The 26,328-nt window shown below is 40.4% G+C and overlaps 1 protein-coding gene across 1 annotated transcript in view; it reads left to right on the top strand.

Annotated features, from left to right (window-relative positions):
- The window catches only part of CLASP1 (cytoplasmic linker associated protein 1), a 186,045-nt gene that overhangs the window by 148,084 nt on the left and 11,633 nt on the right, over positions 1-26,328 (top strand). Inside the window, exons 30-35 of the mRNA XM_009274983.2 lie at positions 2,937-3,080; positions 4,335-4,441; positions 13,411-13,561; positions 14,655-14,901; positions 15,663-15,856; positions 17,568-17,696. Of these exons, the coding sequence (XP_009273258.1) occupies positions 2,937-3,080; positions 4,335-4,441; positions 13,411-13,561; positions 14,655-14,901; positions 15,663-15,856; positions 17,568-17,696 (972 nt within the window). The remainder of the gene's footprint in view (positions 1-2,936; positions 3,081-4,334; positions 4,442-13,410; positions 13,562-14,654; positions 14,902-15,662; positions 15,857-17,567; positions 17,697-26,328) is intronic.

Genomic DNA, 26,328 nt, shown 5'->3' with positions numbered 1-26,328 from the left:
TTTCTTTCAGGCCACATAACATTGTAAGCATTGTGAACAACTGTTCAGCACTTCATTCAAAGCCCAATGACCTATTTGCAGGCAACAGCAAAGCTACTGAAGAGCACCGGGGGTACACAGAATACTGGCAGGCACTCCTAAAGACAAGCTGTATTTTGTGCAAAGAGGGAGGGTAGACACAGTCCTCTTTACGTTAAAGCCAAAACAAAAAAGTGGAACAAAATTGAAGTGACTTCTGGGAGCTGAAACTTCACTCATACTCCTGTAGCACAAGGTCTGTGCTATCAGTGTTTGTGTGTCAGGGTTAAACTGTACCAGTTAGATAACTCTCTGCTTCAAAGTGAAGCCACAGGATTGTAAAGTCCCTGGTGGAGCTATGGTGAAGATTTTGCTCAGATCTGTGAGATGCATCTTAGACCTCTCTGGCACACAAGAAAGGTACCTCTAGAACGTCACATCATAGAGTGCGTCTGCTCTTGCGCCTGTTTTGCTCTGTTTACATGGGAGGTCTCAAAGGATGACCTTATTTCTAACCCATCAATGGGAGATATGTGGGACAAAGGTATCTTAAATCCTTTCCCACCTCACTCTAGCTTGGGCAGCTCCTGACTTACCAGTTGATATCTCCAGATGTTCTAGCCTGAGCAACCTCTCAACCTGGGAAACCTTCTTGATCAATTTTCCTGTATTTTTAATCTCAGTGAATGAGATCTGCTTGTTCTGACACAGAAGATCTGCATGTCCACTTCCTAACCATCCAGGATATGCATGCCATTCACAAATGGGAATGAACTTTGGCATGACTTGTCACTTTGCATTCAGCTCAACATGCTGATTGTTGTTCTGAGATCTCTTGTTTGCAGTAATATTTTTATTGCAGAAAATACTATGCTGGTGAAAACTTAAAAGTTCTTGGATCAAAATGGACAGAAATACACGTCCTTGTTGGATACCAGGCAGGCTTCATGGCAGAGTTGCCCAAAACTTCAGGTCAGAGGAGGGTAGAGTATGGCGTTAAGAAAGGCACGGGGAAAATTATCTCCCCACTTCTTTCATCCTTAGATCTTTAGTGTGAAGTGAATAATGACATGCTGTGTTTCTGTTCAAGTTAGAGTTTTGACAGGAGGCAGCATGATCCATCTGGAATGAAGAGTCTGAAGACCTGTTCACTGCAGTCCTTGGAAGCCTGTTGAGTGTTGTGTGCCTCAGTTTCTTTGTTGGCCATATGAAGAGGATGTTGCTTACTTAAACTTTCATGGATGGAAAATGTTTTTATATACAAAACTGTTACTGCAAATTGGGGCTGATAGCAGAAGGAACAGTATAGCTTGAATTGCAATTTGCCCACTGAAACAATGAGGTACTTTGATTCCCCTCCACTATGAAAGGGTTTTTGTGTCCCCAAGTTCATCATCTGCTAAAGGATTCCACTTCACAGGGAACTGCAGATACACTTAATTATTGCAACTTTACAAACACATTGCTTACTAAAAACTCCTTCTTTGAATTGATGAGAACAATGAATGTACAGTTATCGCCACAGCAATGAATTATATTTTTACCCTCTTTAAAGTTCTTTTTCATTTTTAGGAGGTTTTAGAAAGTTCCCAAAAGGGTCAGACACAAGCGTCTGCTCTTCCGAAGCCTATATATATGTGGTTTCAAAATAAGAGCATGTGTAGCTTTGCTTCTTACTTCGTGAGCCTAAATCACTGCTTTGTATCCAGATATGTATTCTGGAGGTTGATATATCAATGGCTACACCCTTGTTGGAGAAGGTGGTGCTGCAGACCATCAGAGGTCCTTCATCATTGCTTCATTTTTATTGTTCTTTTAATCAATTTTTATATTTTTGTATATTTTCAAGGCAAAGGCAGGGAAAAAAAAAATAGAATTGGTGCAGTCCACATGTTGTATGCTCTGCTGGCGAAGTACAGTTTTCATTTATTATTTTTTTTTTTTTTTTCAAGGCAAAGGCAGGGAAAAAAAAAATAGAATTGGTGCAGTCCACATGGGTTGTATGCTGCTGGCGAAGTACAGTTAGGAACACGTGATGTTAATTACTCTTGCAGATCTGCACTCTGATTTTATTCTGCTTCCATTCCTATTTGATTCCATTGTCTTAGTTCAGGATACGCAGAGCTGTATGTTTGCTAATGGAGTTAGTGGAGATCCTGTTCTGGCAGCTATTCTTCCAGGCAGATAGGACAAACCCTGTCCAGTGAAATTATTGGTAAAATTTTCAATCGTATCAGTGGTACCCTGGTTTCACTTACTAAATTTAGGGAGTCTGGTGGGGCTTAGCCTGTCCATGGATGAGAGAAAGGTGGTTATCACCATCCCAGTAGATCTTCCACTTGAGATGGAGTCTTCTGTTGCTGGAGCAGCCTCAACGGTGAGACTTGCAAGGAGAGGTGGGAAAATAGAAGCAGGGATTTTCTATCTGATGAAACAAACTTGTCAGATCCTTAGAAAGAGGAGAGGTTGGGTGGGAAGAGAACTAGTCCCATTCACATTTAAAATAGAAAGCATGGGAATGACAAATTGCAGTCCTAGATTCTTCATACTTATCTGAGCTTCTGGTGGTGTTTGCTTCCTGTAAATTTTTGCAGTAACTTGTTCAATTGAAATACGTGCTAGACAGGACAATGGTAAGATTTTCTCACTAGCTGTGAGTAGCTGTACACTTCACATCTGAAGAAGTTAATGATATAAATGCAAAAGTATATTGTAAGCTCTAAGAACTAAAAAGTTAACTATAGCAGTTAGCAATTCCTTATGACACATCACAAGGAATATGTCAAAAAATTTGTCTAGTATGGGAATCTTCTTTTTGAATGAAACATGCGTCGTTTACCATAAGGATTGTTACCAACAGAATGCATACTCTTTTCAAAGAATAAAACTGATGGTCTTTTCTTTATTCTTCTTTTCAGGCAGCACAAATAGTCCTGATTTCTCTCTTTGAATTGAACACTCCTGAGTTTACCATGTTACTTGGTGCCTTGCCAAAAACATTCCAGGATGGTGCTACCAAGCTTCTGCACAACCACCTCAAGAACTCCAGTAACACCAGTGTGGTGAGAGGCCCTTGTCCTTGCAAGCAGCAGAGCCCCAAAGACAGCAGCTCATTGATAAGCTGTTGCAGATGTTCAGTAGCATGAATTAGCTGTAGCTGTTGTCTTGAAGCAATATGGCAACAGAGGCTTCTGTTTGTTGCTTTTATAGGGACTGTTAAAACAAAAAACTCGGTTATTTTTAAATTTAATATAGTCATAACTAGTACAGATAAAAAAAACTACTGAGAGGGGCATGAAAGTTGGTGGCATTTGTGCTTTCAAGTTGGTGCTTTTGAAAATCCTGCCAGTAACAACTTTTTGGCTAAAACAGAAATCCTTATACCATATATTTTCTGGGTTTACCACTACTATTAAAAGCAGTTTAATAACAGATATACTGTCTACTAAGAAGCTTGCAGGATATTTGTGACCTACAAGGTCTCCTCAGTCTACACCTATTACCTTATGTTTTGGTTTTACATGAAGCTCTTGTTTTTATTTCTCTGAGGGAATTTGTTAGTAGAGGATTTAAGCGTGCTTCTAAACTTCTTTTCTCCCCACAGCAGCAAGGATTAGGGTATTTTTTGCCTTTTTTATGTGGAAATCTTGTGAAACTTGCTGGAATATGAACCCTCCTATCTTTGCACTTCTATAGGGACAAAGTAGACCTTTGTGTAAGCTAGAACTGCAGCATTAGGCTTCCAGGCAAATGGACTGGATTCTCTAGTACCTTTGACCTGTGTGAAGAGAGTCACAATTGGGAGCAATTTCTACTCATTTTGCTGTGGTATAAATGATTGTGCAGTGGAAAAATGATAAGTTAGATTGCTTGCTTATGCTTATAACAAGTACAATCAGAGTGCTTTAGACAATGCAGAAAATAGCTGCATAATTAAATTGCTAAATTGCCAGGGTAATGGTCTGCATGCTTTGGAGCCTGGAAAATAGTATCTGAGAAGCTAGATAACCTGGTAGATTGATAAACCATTTCTCTGGCAATATTTGCAGGCCGTACGTGTTGTGTAGTTAAAATTGCAGGTTCTGTGGACTGAAGAAAAGTGTACATATGCTTTCTTTATCCTCAGAGCAGTACCTTCAAGAACATATTAATGACTATGTGAACCATGGCTGCAGATTTTTAGGTCAAGAGCCAGAACCAAAACTGCACTAAGCTTGTCTAGCACAAACAAAGGCAATATTTGGACCTGTTGTTGTGTACTCCTGCCCGTGCATTGCAACATGTTGCTAATCCCTGTCTTCCTGCTTCTGTGCCAGGGTTCCCCCAGCAATACCCTTGGTCGGACTCCTTCCCGGCACTCCAGTAGCAGAACCAGCCCCTTAACTTCACCTACCAACTGTTCCCATGGTGGACTGTCTCCAAGGTAATGTGGCAGGCTAATTAAACCACTTGCAAAATATTAAAGGATTTCAACAGTGAGTGTGCATTTGCAGAATATGACTCACTTTGAAAGCAAAAACAAGACCAAAAGTTTACGGTAGATTGCTCCAAAGAAACAGGGTTTGAACATGATAATACATGGTTGGTGATTGAATTCAGTGTTCAGTCCTCATGTTATCTGTGTAATCTTAATGTCTTTTCATATAATACTAATTTTCTTTCATAACTAGGCCTTCTCCAGAATCACATTTGTGGGTTCAATAAAGGTAATATTAAATGGCAGCATTAGAAATGAGGTCTTGCTGAGGTTGCAAATATCACAAAGTATATGATGACTTTCAGGTCAAGGGTTTCAGATTGTGTCTATTTTTTAGGTGTGCCCTTGTGATCAGTAATTCATCTGACCGTAGTACAGTGCTTGTGCTGCCGAGAGAAGTACTGAATCTCCTGTTCCCCTCTTACGCTTTGTGAGGATGCAGAACAAGCAGTGGTGATGACTGTGTTTCAGTGCTGAATACCTCTCAAATCATCCTGGCTGCTCACCAGCAGAATGGTGGCCTGATCCTTTGGGCAGCAGGTCTATTGCAACCAGGTGTTTTGCTGAACCTGCAGATGCTACCCTAGAATATATTGGTCCACTCCAAAACCTTTTACTGAGCAAACATGGATTCTTGGATATTGGGAACGTACATGTTTTGCACCATAAAAACTTAGAGCAGAGGAGATAGGAATTTAAACAATACGCTCTGGAACTGTAGAAATATTGGAGGAAAGTATTAGGTTGTTACCTGGACAAGCTTTGATTCATGCTGGGAAAGCTTAAAAGCTGCTGCTCTTGTCTGCCTGTCCTGTCTCCGCATGGGAGGTCACTTCCCTTTGTCACAGAAGAGACAGAAGGAAACATGTTGGGTGAGGACTGCAGTTCGTAGTCCAGTATAATAATTTACACTGAAATCTGTTGATCAGCCCTGTCATGACTTGCTAAACCCTGTCTGGCAGGATGCTTAGACATGCGAGTTCCCATGTGTCAGGAAAAACACAGGCTTTTAGCCTTTAATGAGTAGTTATACTAATTCCAGCAGCATATGAGGAGCACATGGAGTTTCCTGAAAAAATTTTGGATATCTAAATACATCTTTGTGACCCTTAAATCTGCTGTAATCCAAAACTAGACCAAGAGGTGGCAAGCCAAGGTCGAGTTGCCTATTATGAGTTTTTTTCAACAAAGGTTTCATTAAGAAATTAAGTGGTAGAGTTTCAGGGGAATGGTTCCAACTATATTGCTTCCTTTTTGACTAGTTTGAGCATTGTTGCCCTGCTGATTTCTGTCATGGGAAATTATAAACTGAGATATGTCTCCCTGTGGTTACGTTGTGGCTTTGCTGGCCCTGTTGTTTGCATGTGGCACCTATTTTATAAATCCATGACCTTTTACCATGCTTTTTGGGTTTTATCATTGGGACACAACTGTTTTGCCACTTCACTCACTGCTTTTCAGTTTGTCTTTGCATTCTTCTCACCTCTTGATGTCAGGATGCACGTATCAAAATATTGATTAAAGCATTCAGCATACACTTCATACTTTGTTGTTGCTGTTGTTTTCTAGCATTTTGGGTTTAGGAACTGGAGTTTTTTCCCCCATGTGATGTGTTCTCAAGGAATAGTTAGAGAGGGCGTGTAATTCCAGAGTATTCTGCCATTATGTTGTCAAGACCAAAACTGCCACTGGTGCAGTGGTCCAGGAATTTCCTTTAGAAAACAATCATTCCTTCAATTTTCCATGGAGTTCTTGGGGATGTTGATCCAAAAATTTAGGTGTCTTTTCAAGAAGCGTGTCCTGCTTCCTTGCTGGATTTAGTTATTCAAGAGTGATGTGTAAAAGTTACTCTTCAATGATAGGTGAAGGTGGAAGCTGCTGTAAAAGCCCTTTAAAATATTCAGGGGAGAAGTTCTACTTTTTTTGGTGAGTGACCTCTGAGCAGTAACAGTAGCTCCAGATTTTTACCATTTGCAGAAAAGGCGGTGGCAAGTACTGCAAATCAGTGGCAGTAGCTTCTGTTGCTCTGCTGGACTGCATCCTTCTTGAAAATGTCTTGTGTAGCACAGTTTGAGCATGGTCCTGACTTACAGAACAAGGGAGAATTTAGCTCTGTTTCTGAAGAGTACATGTGGTCGTCCTTCTTTCAGAAAAAAGGCTTTGGAAGATGTGCTAACAGATTACTGGAAGTAGGGTACACTGCAGTATTGCAGTTGTTGGTATAGAGCTTCTGTGTTATGTTTCCATTACAAATGCTTGTCATTTGCTATTCATCAGTGGTGTAAAAATGTCACTTTTCTCTCTACAGACTTGGAAAATGAGCACACCTGAGTCATTCTGATAGCAGTGTAAAAGTATAAAGATTCCCACAGTTTCTCTGTGTAGCCCTCCTCTGACACTAGGCTTGGCTTTACATTTTTATGGGACCCATTGCCAAAGGGGTGCCATTGTACCGAGGTTGTGTTTGCCCATTGCTTCCTGGGGTGCTCCGTGTGCAGGCCCTGCTTACTTTGTCCATGCCTGTGTCTTGTACAGGCAGCCCGAATGCAGTCAGTTGAAGGATTATCTCCAGTTCTTAATGCCAGCTTTGGTTTTGAAGATTATACTTTCCTTTGAATTTTTTCTTGATGCACAGGTTGGAGGAATCTTATCTAGAGATGTATATGTTTTTGGGGCTGGGATATGTGTTGAAGGGATAGTTTGGGTCCTGTAGGAATATAAAAACGCTGCTAAGCATAACTGCTCTCCCATATTACTAATGGTTTGTGGGCAATATCCTCAGTATTAATCAGCAAGGCTTCACTGATACTGACTTTCTATAGTATGTATGTATGCCATGGCCCTTAGGTCACATTACTTCTCCCGTATTATTGCCATCACAACTGAATTCCAGGTGACTGATCTTTTATTTTTTTTTTTTTTGTGTGTGTATTTGTGTGTACACGTATTTGAGCTCTCAGGATAGATTTTGAATGTTTTGGTTGAACTGGACTTTGCTGATGCAAACAGCTAATTTGCCTATCCAGATGATAACATCTGCTTAAGTATCCCCTGATGTTAGTGTCTTCAGAAGGGTAACTTTCAGAAGGTGCTTTCAGGGCCTTGGGCAGAGTCCTTCCTTCTCCTGCTTTCATTTGCTCCATCCAGTTCTGCTTCATGATCACTAGAACATATCCACTGCATCTGTGAGTTACTTCTGCATTTGTACCTGCTTTTTTTGTCTTGACAGTTTTAGTTTTTGGGGAGAGGAGTAATGGAGGAAAGAGGTGTTTTCTGAAGAAGAAAAGCAGGGGGGAGGGCGCTTGGGAAGACTGAAAATAATAGGAAAAAACCCAGACTTCTGACTGAGAGGAAAGAATGTTTCCTGGGCAATGCTCAGATGAATGGCTTGAGTTTGTGTTGGACAGAGAAAATCTTCTGAGATTTAGTAAATGATGTCGTATGATAAAAAGGAAAATACTAAGTTGTGAAGTCCTCCAGTGTAGGAATACTGTTCTGAATGGCAAATGAACTTCTGTAAACTCAAATGTTACGTTCAGGTTGTGAATTTTCACCTAGAATTCTGTAGAAATATTTGAAGGAATATCAAACGAATAGGTTTGCCTTGCTGTTTCTGCCTTTACTAGTAGAATAGGTTTGCCTTGCTGTTTCTGCCTTTCTGCCCAGAAACCTGTGCTTAGTTCCAATTACTAAAAACCCAAATTTAGGCCTTCAAAGATCTTTAGAAGAAATGCATCAAAATAAAAGGCTGACAATTTTATTTGGCTATGTAAGTTTATGTGCTTGGTTTTTTACTGACAATAGAAAATACCATTAAAAATAAAATTTGACAGTTTCAGTATTAAGTTGAGCAAGGCAGGGCATGGAAAAAGAATTAAAATAAATCATCCACCTTATACAATAAGGACAAGCCTGCATTGTTTGGTGGCCCGTTTGCAGGTAGGTGAGACCTGAGCTGTGAAACTTCTGATCAGCAGTCTGGGTGTCTGGTGTATTTCCATAATAGTTGCATGTAATAACTATGGTTTTGATTGCTGGTTAATGAGTGAATTTCTTGACACCACTCTTCAGAGAAGTTTTCAGCTGGCTTTGCTGCTGTTTGCACTGGAGCAATTCTTGACTTGTTTGCCACTTCTGATCTTGCAATATCTTTCACTTGTGTATACACAAATGTGACTTTCCGAGGCAGTGTACTTAAACTTAATAGAAACAAAGTGGTGTCCTGAATACTCCACCAGCTCAAATGTCTATATTCTCATTTAGAAGATGATTTTGAAAATCCATGTACCATAAAGGGAACAGGACAAAAGCAAAGGTTAGACAAATTGGCACAGGGATGGATGCCTTGACCCAAAGATGCAAGATCAAACAGTAACCAGAAGTGGTTTGTGGAAGTTTGATGAGAGATCTGAATTGACTTAGAGGCTGGTTTCATCCAGTCTTTCCAGGTTTGTCTGCTGAGACCTGGGCCAAGTCCCCAATTTACATGATAAGTTTACACTCTAGACTGACTTTCACTTGCTGCATATTTGGGATCGGTTTGAATCTGGTGAAATAGGATCAGATCTTAAGCCCTGAAGAGGTTTGCTGATTGTTTAGGGCCTGATTGCAGGCTCTTATAGAGGCACCAGGAGCCAAATTTGACAAGCTACCTTTGTGTGTCTGATAAAATCAGCTTCAACTTTCCTTTCTTCCAGGGAGATCCTGTTGCTTGCAAATACCTGCTTAGAGTTTGAATACAGATGCGTGGTCAGGGATTGTTTACTTAGAGCATTTCAAGAGTTGTTTATAGAGGCTATATCCGTTTGTAAAATTTACTGGTTAGTACAAGCAGGGACTATTTTTGTGTGAACCATATTGTTATGTTAGGAATAAAAGTAGAAATGAATAATAAAGGCCAAAACAATGACTTGTGAGGCTCAATGGAGTATTCTTGTTTAATTTTGTTTCTATTAATTTTTTTCTCTCTCTCCAAGGCAGCATGACAGCACTAAGCCACTCAGATTATAGTTTCTTTTTTTTCTTCCTCTCCTTTCTCTGTTTTTTCTCTCTTTCGTTTCTCCTCTGATCACGGCAGTCGGTTCTGGGGTTGGAGTGCAGATGGGCTGTCGAAGCACCCCCCTCCCCTTTCTCAGCCTAACTCCATCCCCACTGCTCCTTCCCACAAGACTTTCAGACGCTCTTACTCTCCCAGGTAACAAGCTACCTGTTAAACCAACTTGTCTGAGGTGTCACAGTATTATTTACCTTTCACACTGTGGGATTTGTTCAAATGTGGGAAAGTATTTGTAGAGGCTTTGGTTGGAAAAGGAAAGGAGATGATGATAGCTTTCAGAGAGCGGAGTGGCAGGCAGCCACTTGCTGCTTGGGGACGATGTGGCATGCAGGTGGAAAAAAAAAAAGTGGATTTTTCCAGACTCTTCCTCCCTGCCAGGTTCCTGAATGGGTGTAAATTTCACAGTTGGTTTCCAACGCAGAACACAGTTGCTGAGCACTTTCGTCAGGTACCGGTTGCATTATGGTAGCACGGGCAAAAGGTCTTTCAACTTGGCTACACTGTGCAAGCGGCACATGAGTACTTTCAAACAGGCAAATAGAGCTCAGTAGTGATTTCACATCTGCGGTAGTGAATATCCATAAGACAATGAGGATGAAGCTTGCATATATGATTTTGCTAGCTGTTTAGACAATGTGATTGTGGAACATCTTGGAAATTTGTAGTATTGAAATTAAAACTGTCCTCACCACAAGATTTAGAGGTTATCGATTGCTAATTTTGACATCTTCCTACTCCTACGCCCTCACACTTTGTTCCAATCTGCATACTGATCTTCAATCAGTATAGTGGACTAAAGCTGTACACTGGTTTTAATCAAAAAAACCCTTCTGAATACGAGTCTAATTTGTCAGATCTCTATGTTAAATTCCTTGGATTTTTTTTAAGTTTATACCCTGATAACAGGCTTTCTGTAGATGTGGTTTCTCCTGACTTAAATATACCCATCACCTGAGAAAGGACGATATATAGTCTTTCCTTGGAGCAAGACGTTCGTAATGAAAAACTATTGAAAGAAAAGCAAACAAATTGTTCTTTGAGGGCTCAAAATCTTGGAATCTGTGGTGTCTGAGAGAGAAAATAGAATCCCATAGTCTGTACCTCTGTGAATACCTGCAGAATTAACACTTTAAATCAATGTTCTGACTCTTCCAGGACACTAAGATATCTGTGGAAGAGATCCATTTTGATTTTTGGAGGTAAACTAGTTGAGAATTTTTTTCCTCCTTTCATTAGCTGACACCAAGTTTTGGAATAATTTGATGTATATTCCAGCCCAGAGCCTGAAAGTGCAAGGAAGTGGGTTACTGTGTACTGCTTGAGGATGCTAAACTGTTGATTACTTACACATAGTTTGGTCTGGAAACTGAATAATAGTTTATGGAAGTAAAATGTGTTTTATGTCAGACTGGAAAGCTGTCAAATTGTATCTTGATAAACTTGTAGAGAGCTGCATTGTTTTAGTGCAGCAGAAGATGGAAAATAATGTTGTGACATCCCTAAACGCTGCTCATCTCTACTCACTTCTTATTCATCCTGTGACTTTCCTCTAGTTTTCTGCATGGGTCATAGGTTTTTTTTTTCCTTTTGTACCCCTTTTTTTTTTCCTGAAAGGTGGGTGTAGTTCCATTTTATTTTTTATTCCCCCCATTGTGTTGTCTGTGAAGTATTCCTGCACACATACTGTCAATAGATGTGTGTGTTCATATGTAGAGTTTTCGTTCATGTAGAACTACACAGCCATAATGTGATCTCCTACACAGGCTTACTCTTGACATATGAAATCACTGGATTCTTTAGATTTTTATTAAAATGTGGTTTTGTGCTTTGAAAAATGCGTCAGATTGGTGGCTCTTTGTTGAGAAATTGCCTCAGTCCTTTAGCATTGCAGAGTCTGTACTTTGATCTATTCTTTGGTAGCAGTATAGAGCAAAATTTATCCCTGAGGAAAGAAGCGATGATTTTAGCAGAAGATTTAGTGTCAGTATATCTGTGATTATTTCTCATTTTTTTTGCCATGGATTTCATTCTGTGATCTTTGGTAAGTCATGTCATCTCTTGGTGTGGGTACATGGGTGCAGTCACATGTATACCTTCTTGAATTGTGGTTTCATTACTCACATAATATTGTATGAGGAACCCCTTAAGATCTATGAATTAAACATGCTTGAGCTCAAAATTAATATTTTCAAGATCATATGAAACAAAGGTTGTCCTATCCCTGCCTGATACTTATAAAGAATCTAAAAACTGCCTTCACTTTTGTCTGGAAAGCCATCACAGTGCATTAGTATCATTCAGCTGTCTGAAAAGCCCTAGATACTTTGACTTCTGTAGATTTATAAACAGCTTTTGTTTCCTGGTCTTGGTCTGTTCTTTAAGTCGTTTCTCTTTCTTCCTGGCCTGACAGACACTGTTTAAAGTTGGGGAGTTGTTCTTTGGTTTCTTTGCCAGAATACATGGTGCTGATGCTTGTGTGATCATAGAGTGAGCGTGTTGCTTGGGAGCCAGGGATTATGGCTATTTTCAGTGTGTTAATCCCGAAGGAATCGGGCAGCACCAATCTTATCCTCTGTCTGAAGTTCCTGAATTTCTTCCAGAAAAAAGAAGTAGCGGTTCTAGATATTTAATATCCTACTTCTAGGATGTTAGAATTTTCTATTGAAAATTATAGCTGTGTACCCAGCATTCCCATACCCCAGGAGGGATTTTCTGGTTTTATCCCCCCCCATCTTTCTTTTGTGGAAAAGGAACACAGCTCTTTGTTCAGCCATCCTCCTCCAAGCCCATCCTGTCATCTTTCCCCAGCTGTTAAGAAATAGTAATCCACCCCTGTAGGGAGCTGCTTCTTGCCATTTATTGACAAACAACTTGACATAAATGTCTCAAATTCTTTTGGTTTATTTGCTTCTGGCTCTACTAAGATCTGAGTCTCCACCAGAGAAATTGTTCTCAGTTACTGGGTCACTTCGTTAAATCTCTCTTGGAAAAATGATTGTCATGCAAACTCAACTTTTCCTCCTAGATAGAGCAAGTCCTGCCAATAATGCCTTTTCATTTCCTCCAACCTTGTAGGAGCTTCTCTTCTTAGCCACATCTTTTCATATTATCTGCCCTTGCATGCCAGGCATTTTTTCATGGCACTTAATTTTGGGTAACTCTTCAAGTAATCCCAAAACTTGTGTGGCTTTATGCTGCTGAGGAATTTCTGAGGAACAGACAGACTGCAAGAAAGCATCAGATTTGAGTGAGAGCATTCCCAAACTTAGGCTCAATACTGAAATGCATCTTTTATCAAGACATCGTGCAAGTGGTTTTGGTTTTACTACTCTATAAATGAAAATGGGACATGTTAGACTAAGGTTTACGTCAAGGTACGTTTTCCTTTCCATTTAAATCTCACATTTGAATCCATTGATGGAATATATTTGATACATTATGAAACTCAAATTTCATTGATTTCATTTCCACCAGCTGTCACAACCCTTTGAGTTCTCATAGTGATTGCTTTTCTTTATTTTCCTTTTCAAATAACACCATTACTATGCTGGGGATAGTTTTTTTTGGTTTACAGAAGCTAGCACACTCACTGCTGTGGAATGTAACAAACAGTGGACCTGATTTCCCCTCACTTACAGCGATGTAACACCACTGATTGCAGTGGAGCTTCTCCTAGATTTAGCCCTGTTTGAGGGGAGACTCAGACCCGAAGTCTACTTTGATTCCATCCATGTTTTGTTACAAGTCACTGTTAGAATGGGTACACCAAATCATCTGTCTTCGACTTGGCATTGTTTTTGTTAAGTCAAAAGCGGATTCCAATTTCATATGTAACATTTCATATACGTTTGGTCTTTAGTATGCTGGATTATGACACGGAGAACCTAAATTCTGATGAAATCTACAGCTCTCTTCGTGGAGTCACAGAAGCAATTGAAAAATTTAGTTTCCGTAGTCAAGAGGACCTGAATGAGCCAATCAAACGTGATGGAAAGAAAGACTGTGACGTTGTAAGTATTCGATTGATTAATGTCCCCAGATAGGTGAAATTTTAAAATGTTGTGTTCAAACCTGGCTTTGGATTGTTAGTGTACAAAATGTGGTTATTCCTGCTGTATTCTTGTGTCTTTGGCTTATTGGTTGCTAACTTCTTGTACGTAAATTATGGGGTCCCACTAATGTAGTCCCTTGCTCCCTTTGAACTCTAGCCTCCTGTGAAATCTGCTCATGGGGTTTCTGTGGGAGTCTCATGTACAGAGGAAACAGTGCTAGTGTTCCCCAGGCTCAGCATGGCTCAACGATGGCTTTTTCATGAAGTTGTGTGTAGTCAGGTCTGTAATGGGAAATACTGGTTCTTAAAATGCATGGGTGGTTTCCCTCACAGGCTTATTACTTCATCTATAGGAAGGACCCATAGTCACTTTGAGTGCACAACTCATATGGTACAACTCATATGGTACCTTTATGCTGCATGAATGGTTACAGAATTATCTACCATGTGAGATGCTATTCATTTTAATTAAATACATGGACTTCAAAATTTACGGGAATCTGAAACGATGATCCATATGGGTCCCTTCCAACTCGAGATATTCTGTGATTCTGTGACAGTTTTGCTTCCTATCTGGACAAACGAGTTTAGGTTAGTAGATTAAGTTAGCCTTCAAAGCTAAAAATTCTTGGTCCGAGATTTTTCTTCAGGACCCTTCAGTTGTTCACTTCATGTTAGCTTGCAAAGCATCATCCAGTCTTCTCTGTCAGTGGGTTGTGAAGTTTCATGAGGAGGACATTGCTTTTGCTTCCTTTCCCTTTCGTAGCAAATTAGCCCTGTTCCAGAGTTTATGATCTTTGCCAGCTTGTGCAGTTTTAGCAATATTAACTTAGATTTAGGAACGTTAGCATAGCTTTTTGCCCTATGGTCATGAGATATTTTTGGAACGGTTGTAGTTATATAAGGGAAAGAGGTGGTAATCTAAGTTTTAGTCAAGTATTATGTACGTGTAAACGATTCTATGCCTCTTCATGTTGGTGGGTGAACTCCAAAAAAGCTACAGCTTCCACAGAATTTGAGTAGTCTTATGTCTTTTCTGTCTGATCCCCCAGGTTTCTCGAGATGGTGGCCTCGCTGTGCCTACCAGTGATGTCCGTGGAAGCAGTGACATTGTGGAAGGTGGAAGGATGGCTCTAGATAACAAAACCTCCCTACTTAACACCCAACCACCCCGCGCCTTTTCAGGGCCACGTGCTCGAGAATATAACCCCTATCCTTATGCCGACACAATTAACACTTATGACAAGACTGCCCTGAAGGAAGCAGTGTTTGATGATGACATGGATCAGCTTCGGGATGGTTCGTATCAGCGTATCTCATAAAACTGCAGGCAGCTTGCTCTTTCTGGTTTATTTGTGTATGGGTAGTGCTCTCAGATACGTGCCTGCCCATGCATATGTTGTGTATTACTTTGCATCTGAGTCGAGGCTTGATATGAAATACTCTGTGTTCTCATGTACCAGCAGAACCTGATCTGTGGCTATTGAGAAAATGTTATACTGTAGTTTTAATTTTTGTTTGCCTAGAGTTTCCCTCAAACTAGTCCCTTAAGCATCTAAATGCATCTGTAGGGACACTATTTTGGGGACCTTCCGCTCTTTGACTGAAACATCTCACTTAATAGCTCGTTGTTACTGCGTGTTTCACTTCATTTAAGTGATGCTACACCTTAGCTTTATTTTTTTGCAGTACACTGATGAGTCACTGTACTTTGATCTAAAGGTCATACATGTGATTGCTCGTTTTGGGTGTGTGTGTCTGGGAAAAACTGTGGCAGTTCTCATCTTGTAGAAGTAATTATTGGAACTGGATGAAATTCAATCATCATCTCTTCCTGGTTCATTAGAAGCCATGTGCAGATTCATGAGCTGTGTTATGAACTCAGGTGAAATTGTGGGCTAGTCGGATTCTCTTGCCTGCTTGACTTAGGCCACCTGGCATTTGATGCATTTTTTGGGGGCCCCTTGTTACATGCACTTTGTTCTGTAGAGGGTTAGTAATCTTGGCATCTTTGATCTTTTTCCCCATTTCCCCAAATGATTTGCTGCCATTTGTCCTAGAAGTACCCATTGACCATTCAGATTTGGTGGCTGATCTTCTGAAAGAGCTCTCCAACCACAACGAGAGGGTGGAGGAGCGGAAAGGAGCTCTCCTGGAACTGCTAAAGATCACAAGGGAAGATAATCTCGGAGTTTGGGAGGAACATTTCAAAACCATTTTGCTCTTGCTGCTGGAAACGCTTGGAGACAAAGATGTGAGTTGTAGATTTTTGTCTTAACTCCCCTGTACATTGCTTCATCTAGGCTGATAGTTCCTCCACACTAGTTTAAGTGAAACCTGCTGCGTTTGTATGGCATCTCATCAGTGATGCTGCACTGCTTGTTTTTTCTTTTGAAGGTTGATGACTCTGCTTTTGTTTTCAGTGTGTTCAATGATTAATTTTAAGCTACTCTGAAGTGTCCCAGTTTTTCCCCTTCCCTCTGGAGTGTTAGTAACAAATAACTAGGAAATTGAACTAGAATCAGAAAACAAGTTATCTTCTAATCTTGCACAAAAACTATCAAGACTTCAGAAGTTGTTCTCTTCCAAGTTAGGATGAAGTTACAAGCTCTTAACTATATCATACCCATTCCCAAAAAAAGGAGAATAAAGGCACCCTAGAATAGATTTTTTTTTTTCTCTGTGTGGTTTAAAGATCCAGGCTATTAGATCTCATGGGATGGGTTTCTGTCTCTTGCAAAAATGTCATCAAAACCAAACTGCTTTTATATGGGATCTTGTTTTGAAGTATTAAAAAAAAAAAAAAGCTGTGCTATTATCACAGCTTTGTATTTGATAGCAGATCGAAGTGATAATTTACAGGCAAGACTTCTGCTTTTTCCACTTGGGGCTATTTGTTCAGCTTGCAGCACAATGATATTTGGTAAAGGCTCAGCACCCTGCTGTGCCTTCACATCAGAGCCATGCTCTGTCTGAATGTTACAATATTTAGGCTTCAAAGCACCAAAGCACTCACAGTTTTCTGGTATTTTGGGGGGGTTTTTTTGTTTCATCTGATTCAAATCCATTGTATTTCTTATAGTCCTTGTAAAGTATATGGCACGCTCTCAAATTTTAACTCTGAAGCAGTGTAGGTGGCTGACATTTTCTCAGTTGTCATTCGTAGTATAAGCATGAGCTGCTCTAGTCCTACATGTTTAATCATAGCATCATCACACGTGTATCAGAAGATACGGTGGCTTTATCTAAGTACATGTGAATTGTGCTACTGCATGAATTTTGCAGATGAATAGTGAAGGACATGCTTTAAAGGCTGAGTATAGAGTAAAGTAAGTATTCCTCTGCTGAAATAATAGAATCTATTTGGAGTGGCCACAGGCCAAAACCTTAATATAACAGTTATGAAATTGAAGCAGGTGTTATAAATCCCTTCTGCTAATGATCTTTTGATATAAAGGATTACCACATAGGTCAGTGTTGACTACAATGACTGACTGTTCTTGAAAGTAATTTCCATAGCAGTTACAGGAAGAGAGTTGGTTTTACTGCATTAGTACATGAGAAACAGCTTTGTTGCATGGATGGAGCCCAGTTTGATATCCGCAAAGCTAAGCAAAAGAGGAAGGGCAAAACAAATATGATCTGAGCTTCTTTGTAGATTCATGTAATGCAGACATGCTGCTTTGGGTACACATTTATACTTCATTGCCAAAAGAGTATGGAATTTAACAAAGTAGAGTCATTCTGATTCTTTCTTGTATCTGTGACAACAGTCATGTGAATTTTTGTGCAGAAGCAAGCAAGGAGACCAATTCTAAATTTTAGTTATATTGATTACACTGCTCACTCCACTGGAGCTGGTAGAGCGATATAAGATTTCTGGTGGCATAGGGAGCTATGAAAATTTACTTCAAACTATAGTTTTGAGAAGTGACTTTTTCTAATGTGGATTTCTCTTGACACAGCATTCAATAAGAGCCCTGGCGCTGCGAGTCCTGAGAGAGATCTTACGGAACCAGCCAGCAAGGTTTAAGAACTATGCAGAGTTGACCATCATGAAAACGCTGGAAGCACATAAGGATTCCCACAAGGAGGTGAGTGAGCCTTTCAGTGTTGCTGCTGGGAAAGCAATATGGACCTGCTGAAGAAATGTAGGAACAGTGAAATTTAACAGGCAAACATGTTGACCCATCTTGACAGTGGAACAAATTGATATTATGTCTCCCAAGTATGAAGAGACAGGATTTTTACGTGCTGAAGCAGAGGGGAATAAGAGTTGAGACTGACGGAGCTGCTTAAGTGGATTTGGACCTATCTGGAATTGCAGGCCACTGTTTATCAACTTCCCAGGATTTCCTTGCTCATTCTGGGAGAATGAGTACTGTAGTAGAAAAGTGCATGTTTAATAGTTTTGCAGAGCACACTGGGGGCACTGTGCTCCCTCCATCTGAAATGTACCGGGGAACACAAAGCCCATGTTCAAGCAGAATTATGTATGAAAACTGAATGGTGAAATTGGGCCATGATGGAGAACTGGGAACTGGTGAGTAACAGGAGAAAATGGACAAAGAGGCCATGCTGCTGAAAAGAAGCTGGGGCAGAGGAAGAAGAAAAGGGAAGGGTGAATTGCATTTTCCTTTTGTGAGAGAACTTGTATGTAAAACTGAAAGTTTTCTTCTGGAGTAAAACAAAAATAAAGTGACGTGATAACATTTGAAGTAGATCAATTGAAATTACATTTAAAGTCAATCTTTATAGATTGACTTCCAAGCTGGATCTTTTAATCTACCTTGCACATGTTGCAAGTTCGAACTAAACCTTGGAAAGTGCCACGTGAATTTCTCTATATGCCTGTGATGGCTTTGTTACCAAAGTCCTTGCTTTGAAATCTAAGACACTTATTCTCCTCTGCAACAGGCTTGTCCTAAATAGCAATTTTAGGCATCTCCATCTGGAGAGCTTTCGCCATGAAAAAGATCATTGTATAGATCAGACTGCTCCAGAGCATTGCGTAACTGGCACAAGGTTGTTAGCTGTGCGTAGCAGAAACTGTACTGTTTAAAAATAAAAACAACAAAACAAAAAACACCCTCAGGGAAAGAAACTAACAGGCTGGATTTCTCTAAAACACAAAAGTAGAAAATGTTTAATCCTTTAGTGAATGAGGACTGCCGTACTCTGCCTACCTTCTTCTTGATTTAGAGCCTTTGCACTCCTGTCATTTTCAGTTCAGAGTAATAAGAAGCAGTTGTAAATTGATTTCCTGATAAAGCAGTCAGACAAAACATTGTGTTCTGAAGGAGTGCCTTTTATTGGCAAGTTTTCCTGGTTGCATACTTCCAGCTCACCTTGACTCAGTGCCCTTTGTATTTTTTTTTATTTTTTTTTTTCCCCTGCGAGTCCTCCAAAACCGCCATTTCTAGCAGGACCTTTCCAGATTGTCTCTGGCATTGTTTTTAATGCCCCTCAGAACTCACTGTCCTCCTGGGGCTGGTGGGTTTTATAGAAATAAGCACAATGTTGAAAACATGACACTTTATGCCTCTGTACTCCCCACACTGTGTTCTTCATGCTTGTGGTATGGAAAGGTTCTTCAGGATTTGCATGAGGTGCCTCCTGAGGAAAAGCAGAGAAGAATAAGTCTTTGCTACAGAGAGAGCAAAGCTCAAGCCAGGAATGTGGAGAGATGTGAGTTCTGGCACTTCTATAAAGAAGTATTGCTATCAGCAAGTAGCTGCTATGCTGTATGTACCGTTGTGAATCAAAGGCATGCTTTTGCATAGCATCTTTATAATTAAAGAAAAAAATCATTGCAGCAGTTGCAAATATGAGACCTTTGGGTGACAGCTGTCATAGCAGGCTGCTGCAGGTATATTCCTGTTTTGCTATCTGTTGCTAAACAGTTGTGTGTGCGTCTGTATTAAGTGCTGGCACTGGTGCTGGATTTTTCATTCTATGTATGTGTTTTTTCTTATCCCTGTGTAAATGGGGCTCTCGGAACCATAATGCAGCCCATGAAAGGCATCATCTGTATGTCAGTAGTTTGAGAATATCAGCATTCATGAAGTTAAGAAAGGTTTCCCAACCTGCACTTGAGTATCTACATGAGCTAAGCTAAAGATATACGTGGGAATATGCTTTAGGTATTTTTACCTGTAGTTGGGGCTTGCTGATTCAGTTAAGTCTGTGAAAAATTAACTGAGAGTCCATTTGGGCATGGCTCACTTGGTCAAACTCATAGCCCTGGGCCAGAAGGTCACAAATTCCCATCCCATGGTGGCCCTCCAGCTTGCTCTCACTGCTGACTTTGCAGCGCTGCTCCCTCCAGGAGGGGTGGAGGAGCTGCCCTTTGGCTTGATCCCACTGAGCAGGAGATTAAGTGAATATTCACCAATTTGTGATTGAAGGGCACTTTCAAAGAATAGCTGAAGAAGGAAAGTGAAGATCTCAGCGGTCTGTTCTACAGTTTTCTTTTTCACTAAATCAGAGCAATACTAAGGGCAGTGGTGTACCGTTCTTAAACTACATAAAATCTTCCTCAAAGATCCTTTTCCTCAAAAACTACTTTGAGGAAAGCTGCTATATAATTTGGTTAGGAAAGTGTTAATCCTTGTGCTAGTAATGCTCTGATAGGATGTCACTCCAGGGTTTGTTATGTTTCTGGGCTGCTTCTGCCTGGTAGTAGAAGACAGGAGTGAACCTGGTTTATGGTTTGAGATTCTTTGGCACACAACAGGCTGTGTAAGTCAGCAGAAAATTACTGTTTTGAACGAGCTGTATCTGTTTCACTCTTACTTACCTGAGGGACTGCTAACTTCCCTAAGTTATTGCTCCCATTTTCCATTATGTATGGCCCATGGAGAATCAATTTAAGTGACCAAGGAAAAAGGAAAGAGTTTGAAGGGGAGAATGGTACAGAACTGTTAGTCTTGGGTACCATCTCCAAGAAGTCATTTTACTAAGAGGCAATTGTTTGGAAATCAAAAAGAATGTTTGTCTTCCCAAATTGCAGTATTGCTGCTGTTCACCATGACCAGGAGGGATCAAATAACAAATTATAACTGACATATTCACCACCTAGCAAATACCACCACCCCTCCTCGATTTGAGTGCCAATATCTAGTTAAAGATTCAGTCTGAAACAAAAAGGTCTGTGGTTTTCTTCCAGATTATGTAATTGGAAGTATCAAAGCAGTTTTAGTGTAGTTGGATATCTTGGGATGCCTGGATACTTGGCTGTTTTTCCAAGTCCAAGCTGAAGTCTTTAGACAGTTGAATCTTTGCCATGGCTAGAACTCTTCTGCCTTCTGTTGCTGAAGGCAAGGTCTAGGATCAGCGGAGCAGCACAGCTCTTCCCAGGGACACAGGAGAGGAAAACTTGGTATGTTAGATGTTAGAAAACATGGAGTTAGATGCTGAGTCACGTCTTGTTGTGAGCGCAAATGCAGGAGGTTAGCAAAGCATAGACCTCAATGGGGGTTCAAAATTCATGTAACCCTAGGCTACAGACTAGAAGACTCTGGGTGGGGATCCATCTTTAGTTTGCATTTTTTAACTTCAGCCTGTTTTTATACTGTTTGTAGTATAACAGACTATTCAATGCTGTTGATTTAATGGGGTGATGTGAAGAGTCAAGCCTGCTTCAGTCATAACTGTAAATATTTATGGGGGTTGACATGTAAATGCCTTTCACTTACTTTTGGAGCATTAGAACATAATTGAAGTTGTGGACGGTATTAAATCTTGTTGATTTTTATCACTCTTTGTTTGGAGTTATTTGGAAGAGAACCATCTTTCTGTTGCCGATTAGTTAATATTAACTCATTTGTTCCAGTGTAGTTACTCACCCGTTACTAAGGAGAGATGCTGCCTGCTGACCCAATACCATTGATATGACATTGTTTCAGATTCATACCAGCAAAATGAGTATAAGTTCTTATTATTGAGTATATTAAACCAGAAATAGTTCATTACCTTGGGAAATGGTTACAAAACATCTTTACCAGTGAAAATCATAGGATACCTAATTCCTTGCTTCTCTCTGCCACTCTGTTTTTCTCTGCATTTAAGCCTATAGACCTAGCGGATGAGTATTTTCTGTGTGTAAGGAAAGGATATTGTGCTATGTCTTAAATATCTAATTTTGGTCTTTTATTATCTGGAAGGTCCATAAGCATAATTGAATGTAACATTCTTTGTTGTAAACCTCTAAAAGACAGTGGGGGAAAAAAAGAAATCACAGCTATCCATTAACTGTAGATAATTGTTACTATCTTGCTGAGGTGCTTTTAGACTGGCCTCTGACCTTTATAAGATGACTTGCAGCTGTCCTCTGATGGTATGATCTGTGTAGGTTTCTGCAAAATGTAGCTTACTAAAGAAGAAAAGCACTAAATGATGATAGTCTTAAAGGTTAATTGATATATAGTCCATGCTGGAAGCTGCCAAGCACTGCAGCTTGGCAGTTGTTGATGTTTCATAGTATATGTTTCTGTGCCTTTTCTAATTCCCAACGTATTTGAAATATTTAGTGCACAGGAGAAGCAGTCTAATCTACTTCATCTCCTCTGAATCCCCTATAAAAATCACGGGTTTTTTTCATCTGCTTAGCACTCCCCATTGCTGAGTCCACTTCCTGCTTTGAAACCAAGTTCTTAATTGTTTGTTCCTGTCTGGATCAGACTGTAAAGCCTTCAGGGATGGGAGTTTGCCTGGCTAGGTATTGGTAAACCTCCATCCCCTCCAGCTTAGATTATGCAGGCTTTAAGTATCCACCTCTAGATGGCAAAAATTGGCTCAAACATAGCCACATGCCTTGTAAGCCCGAAAGCAAAACCTTGTTCTCTTGCTCAATAAACTTCATTGGCACTCTGCGTTTCACAGTCGTGTACAAAGCCTTTAAGTCTTCAGTGGGGTTTTACCTACACTGCCTTATTCTCTACGAGTTTCTGCAGAGACAGTGCAACTAGCAATCGTGGCAAAGTACTCCAGCTTATGGTCCTACATACAGCTCTTATCTAGGTGTACAGGTGCTGCTCTGCTGAGATCTCAGCATGTTACACTCATGCCTTGTGTAGCCTATGAAACTGGCATGTTCTGCCTTAGGTGAGTCGGAACATAGATTTTTCTTTCCTTATGTGTCAGTAGTTTGTGTCACTTCAAAGCAGAAATGAAACCATCAAAACCCTTTAGAAAGCTGCTTGCTGCAGCCACCAGGCAGCAAGGAACATCTGTAATGCACTGAGAGTAATAGCTGAGCAGAAGAAATTATGCAGAAGAGATGGAGTCTTGGTTCTGGCTGTCTTATTCGAACAGGATCCCATGTGCATTGTGAACCAGGTAAACCAGTGAGAATTATCATCCAAAGCTTGTCCAGCAAATTTTGTAGAACGTCAATGATGCCAATGTGCTTTTCTATTAAAAGGGATCTGTGACAGGTGGCTGTCTTGATCACACTGTTCCTAATACCACACATCAGCAATATCCCCTTCCATTGAAATCAGAAAGCATTTCACATACATATTCCTGGGACTGCCCAACCTGTTACTTTGAAGCTTACTCCTTTATAGCATTAAGGAAGACATTGTTAGAGGTGAACAGCCTACCTGTGTGCTACACCTCTTTGGCTTCGTGCATGTGAATATGCACATATGAATGAATATGTGAATACTTCCGTAAAGCAAACTGGGTGGAACTTTAACCATTTCTCTCTTTTTGGGAGACTCACTGGAAAGGTCTTAATGCGCTGCAGATGTTTTTCAAGGAACCCACCAGCAAACGCAGCTTATGTTATGCCAGCAGAAGTCAGGCTGAATCTAGTCTCTAGCGTGTAGAGTGTAAGGTAAGCATTTGGAAAGGAGAAAAACCTGCTTCTTTAAGGCAAAGTGCTATCTTTTAAATCTGCATTCCTGGGCTACCTGCCCTGTGGTGAATGATATTGAACTATCCAGTTCAAGACATGGTTTGCTCTAAGCTTTTACTGGGAGGTAAAATCATATTTGTGACATACCTTACACAGAGCTTAATGTCTGTGTTTTAAAAAAACACTGCAGGCTCTCTCTAGTCTTGCACATCTTGCTTCATAGCCACCCTTTTAAACTTGCTTCTTCCAGGTACCATCATCATTTGATGACTTTGCTAGTTTTCCTTCATATTTCTGAGATCACTGAGAATAATTATATTAGGTCAGACAAAAAGTTTGCTTCACTTGATACCCTACCTGACAGTGACTAGTAAGAAGCAAGCATACAATGATGCTTCCCTGAGGATGTCCTCCCTCCTTCCAGTGGTCTGAAACTTACAGCCTTCCCATGCTAATGGCTCTGCCTGCCTCTCTGTATTTTGGCCTTTGTTTTCTCTTCGGTAAACTTGTCTAATTTTTAATCCTCCTGTGACAGTGAGCTACCCAGTCTGAGCATGTAGCGAACAGCACCCTTTCTTTCTCTCGGATTTAAAGGATGCATTTCATAGCCACTACTACTTTTGGTGTCTGCTGTTAGTATGAGCCGTTCCTGTCACTTCCCAGTGTGTATCTGTTGATCTTACCTCCAAAGATGGGAGGAAGAAGACCTGTTGCTTGATGCTGTTTGCTCATTTTTCCCATTCCTTTTAAGGTTGTTTCACTCTGCTGGTCAGGTTAAAGCCCTGATTAAAAAAGATGTTTGATTTTTGGATATTGTATGGTATGTATAATTTGCAAGACAGTGTTGTGCCTCATGGCAAAATATCTTTGCTAAACTCTGCTATAATTGCATGTTCTTCTCGCCAAATGACCTGGCAGTTTGTATCTTTTGATAATGCACTTCCCTTTATGTGGGAATGCTGCTGATTTCTCTGGCGTTACCAGGTGAGCGGGACTCTGACTGTGCTAAGCATTTAGAGACGTGCTTTCCCTTGTGGGATGCAGAGTCAGTCTGAGTAGCTGAATGTTTGTTTTAGTCTGCCACAGCCAGAGGGGAAGACCCTTTGGACAGGGCTGGTACTTGCATTGCAGAATGGTGGCATTCAGCTTTCTGTGCCGGCAGGGATGAGCTTGTCTTTTTGGCTCACTCTCAGCTGGTATTGCCCTACCTCTTCCTACACCCTGTCCCCTGCTGGCCCTTTCCAAGGGAGCCAGGAGCTAGTTACCTGCAGAGGCTCTGATTCAAGCAAGCATGTAAGCACACGCTTGAATCCCATTGATGTCAGTGAGACTTCAGCATGTTATTAAACATGGTTAAGGGGGTTGCTAAAGTGTGGCTTAGATGCAGACACTGTCTGCCAGATGTGCTCTCGGAAGTCTCCCTGGTGTTGTCACATTTACAAGCTAGTATCAGCAGGAAGCTTACTGGACATGTGTAATACATCCTTCTGTATTCAGAGGGAAGGCACTTCAGGGAGAAGTGATGTGAAATACCCAACTGCTGTGCCAATGTGGCCAGATCCTTGCTAGAAATGGGCAGCTTTGCTGAAAGGAGGACTTGCAGGGGCATAAATAAATCCTGCATCTTTACAACTTTTCTTGCTGACCTTATGATGTGCAAAATACGTGTGACCTTTGCTATTTGAACCCTGGCTCGTTTTGTGAAAAATTTCAGCTGTATTTTAACCCCTTGTGCTTGGAATTAGTAACAGGCTTTTAAAAAAAGGTTTTGTCTCATACACTTACCTCATACCTGCAACTTAATGTGCATGGTAAACTTTATGCACACAGGATGTGGAGCTGAAACGCAGATAGAATTCCTCACTGAATTTTTTACCTACTCTAGTACTGTTTAAAGTTTACAGTAGTGTATTTGAGATCAGAGTCTGACTGTAGATGCCTACTAAAATATTGTTACTTTCTTATCAAGTAGGATACCAGGAGGATTTAAGCTTAAAAAAAAAAAATTCTTTTGTAAGTTGTGATATATTCAAGCTTTTCTTTCTCAGTGTCTGTGAAAACATTTGCAACAACTCCAAATACTTTAGTAAAGCAAAATCCCAAGCAGCCTGTGTCCAAATAGTTATAGTTAATTTTTTTAGGTAGCGAATGTTGTAGACTTGCTCGTGAATGTTGTTGATTACAAGATATCTGGGCTCTTTAAGTCCACTGCATTGTTTGTGGAAAGCTTGATGGTAGCAGTATTTCAGCACTGGGAAAGCCAGCATCAAAAGCTGCAGTGCCAAGAAGTGAATTCCTTTAAAGGAGACCTGCTGGGAGCTCCTGACTTCACCCACTCAATTCAGTGCCGTGGTACCAAAGCATGGCATTCGGTTTCCCTTAAGTACTCAGGTGTTTCTCTCTTTTCCCAACAAAATCACATAGTGCTTCCTTCTAAGCTAGTACTGGCTTACATGGAAAAAATATTAACTTTCATGCTTCTTGTGTGAAATTGAAGAGGAATTTGCAAAGAAATAGCTGGAAGAGGGAAAACTTGCTGGAAGAGGGGAAAACAAGCATTCTGTTCTGCTTAGTTACTCATTCACAGATCTTTCAGGATGAAATTTCTCGAATACTCACCACATTGTGGATTGCCGTTCTTTTTTGAATATGTTTTAACATTATAATTAATTGCTGAGAAAGGCCTGAGGTAGATGGAGCAGCTTGACAGCTGATACAGAAGCAATCAAGGTCTCAGGTCTGCTTTACCATCTTGCCTGTACCTTGCCTGCACACAGTATTTGTACTATGTGAAGTACCTGAGATCACTTTCACTGTTGGGTTTGCTTTAGAGGATGCTGAGAGCCAAGTGGATGAGGTTTTTT

This window comes from Aptenodytes forsteri, unplaced genomic scaffold (assembly GCF_000699145.1).
Source record: "Aptenodytes forsteri isolate BGI_AS27 unplaced genomic scaffold, ASM69914v1 Scaffold255, whole genome shotgun sequence".
NCBI lineage: Eukaryota > Metazoa > Chordata > Aves > Sphenisciformes > Spheniscidae > Aptenodytes > Aptenodytes forsteri.
The sequence above is the reverse complement of the archived record's forward strand: the minus strand, read 5'-3'. Positions and strand labels throughout refer to the sequence as shown.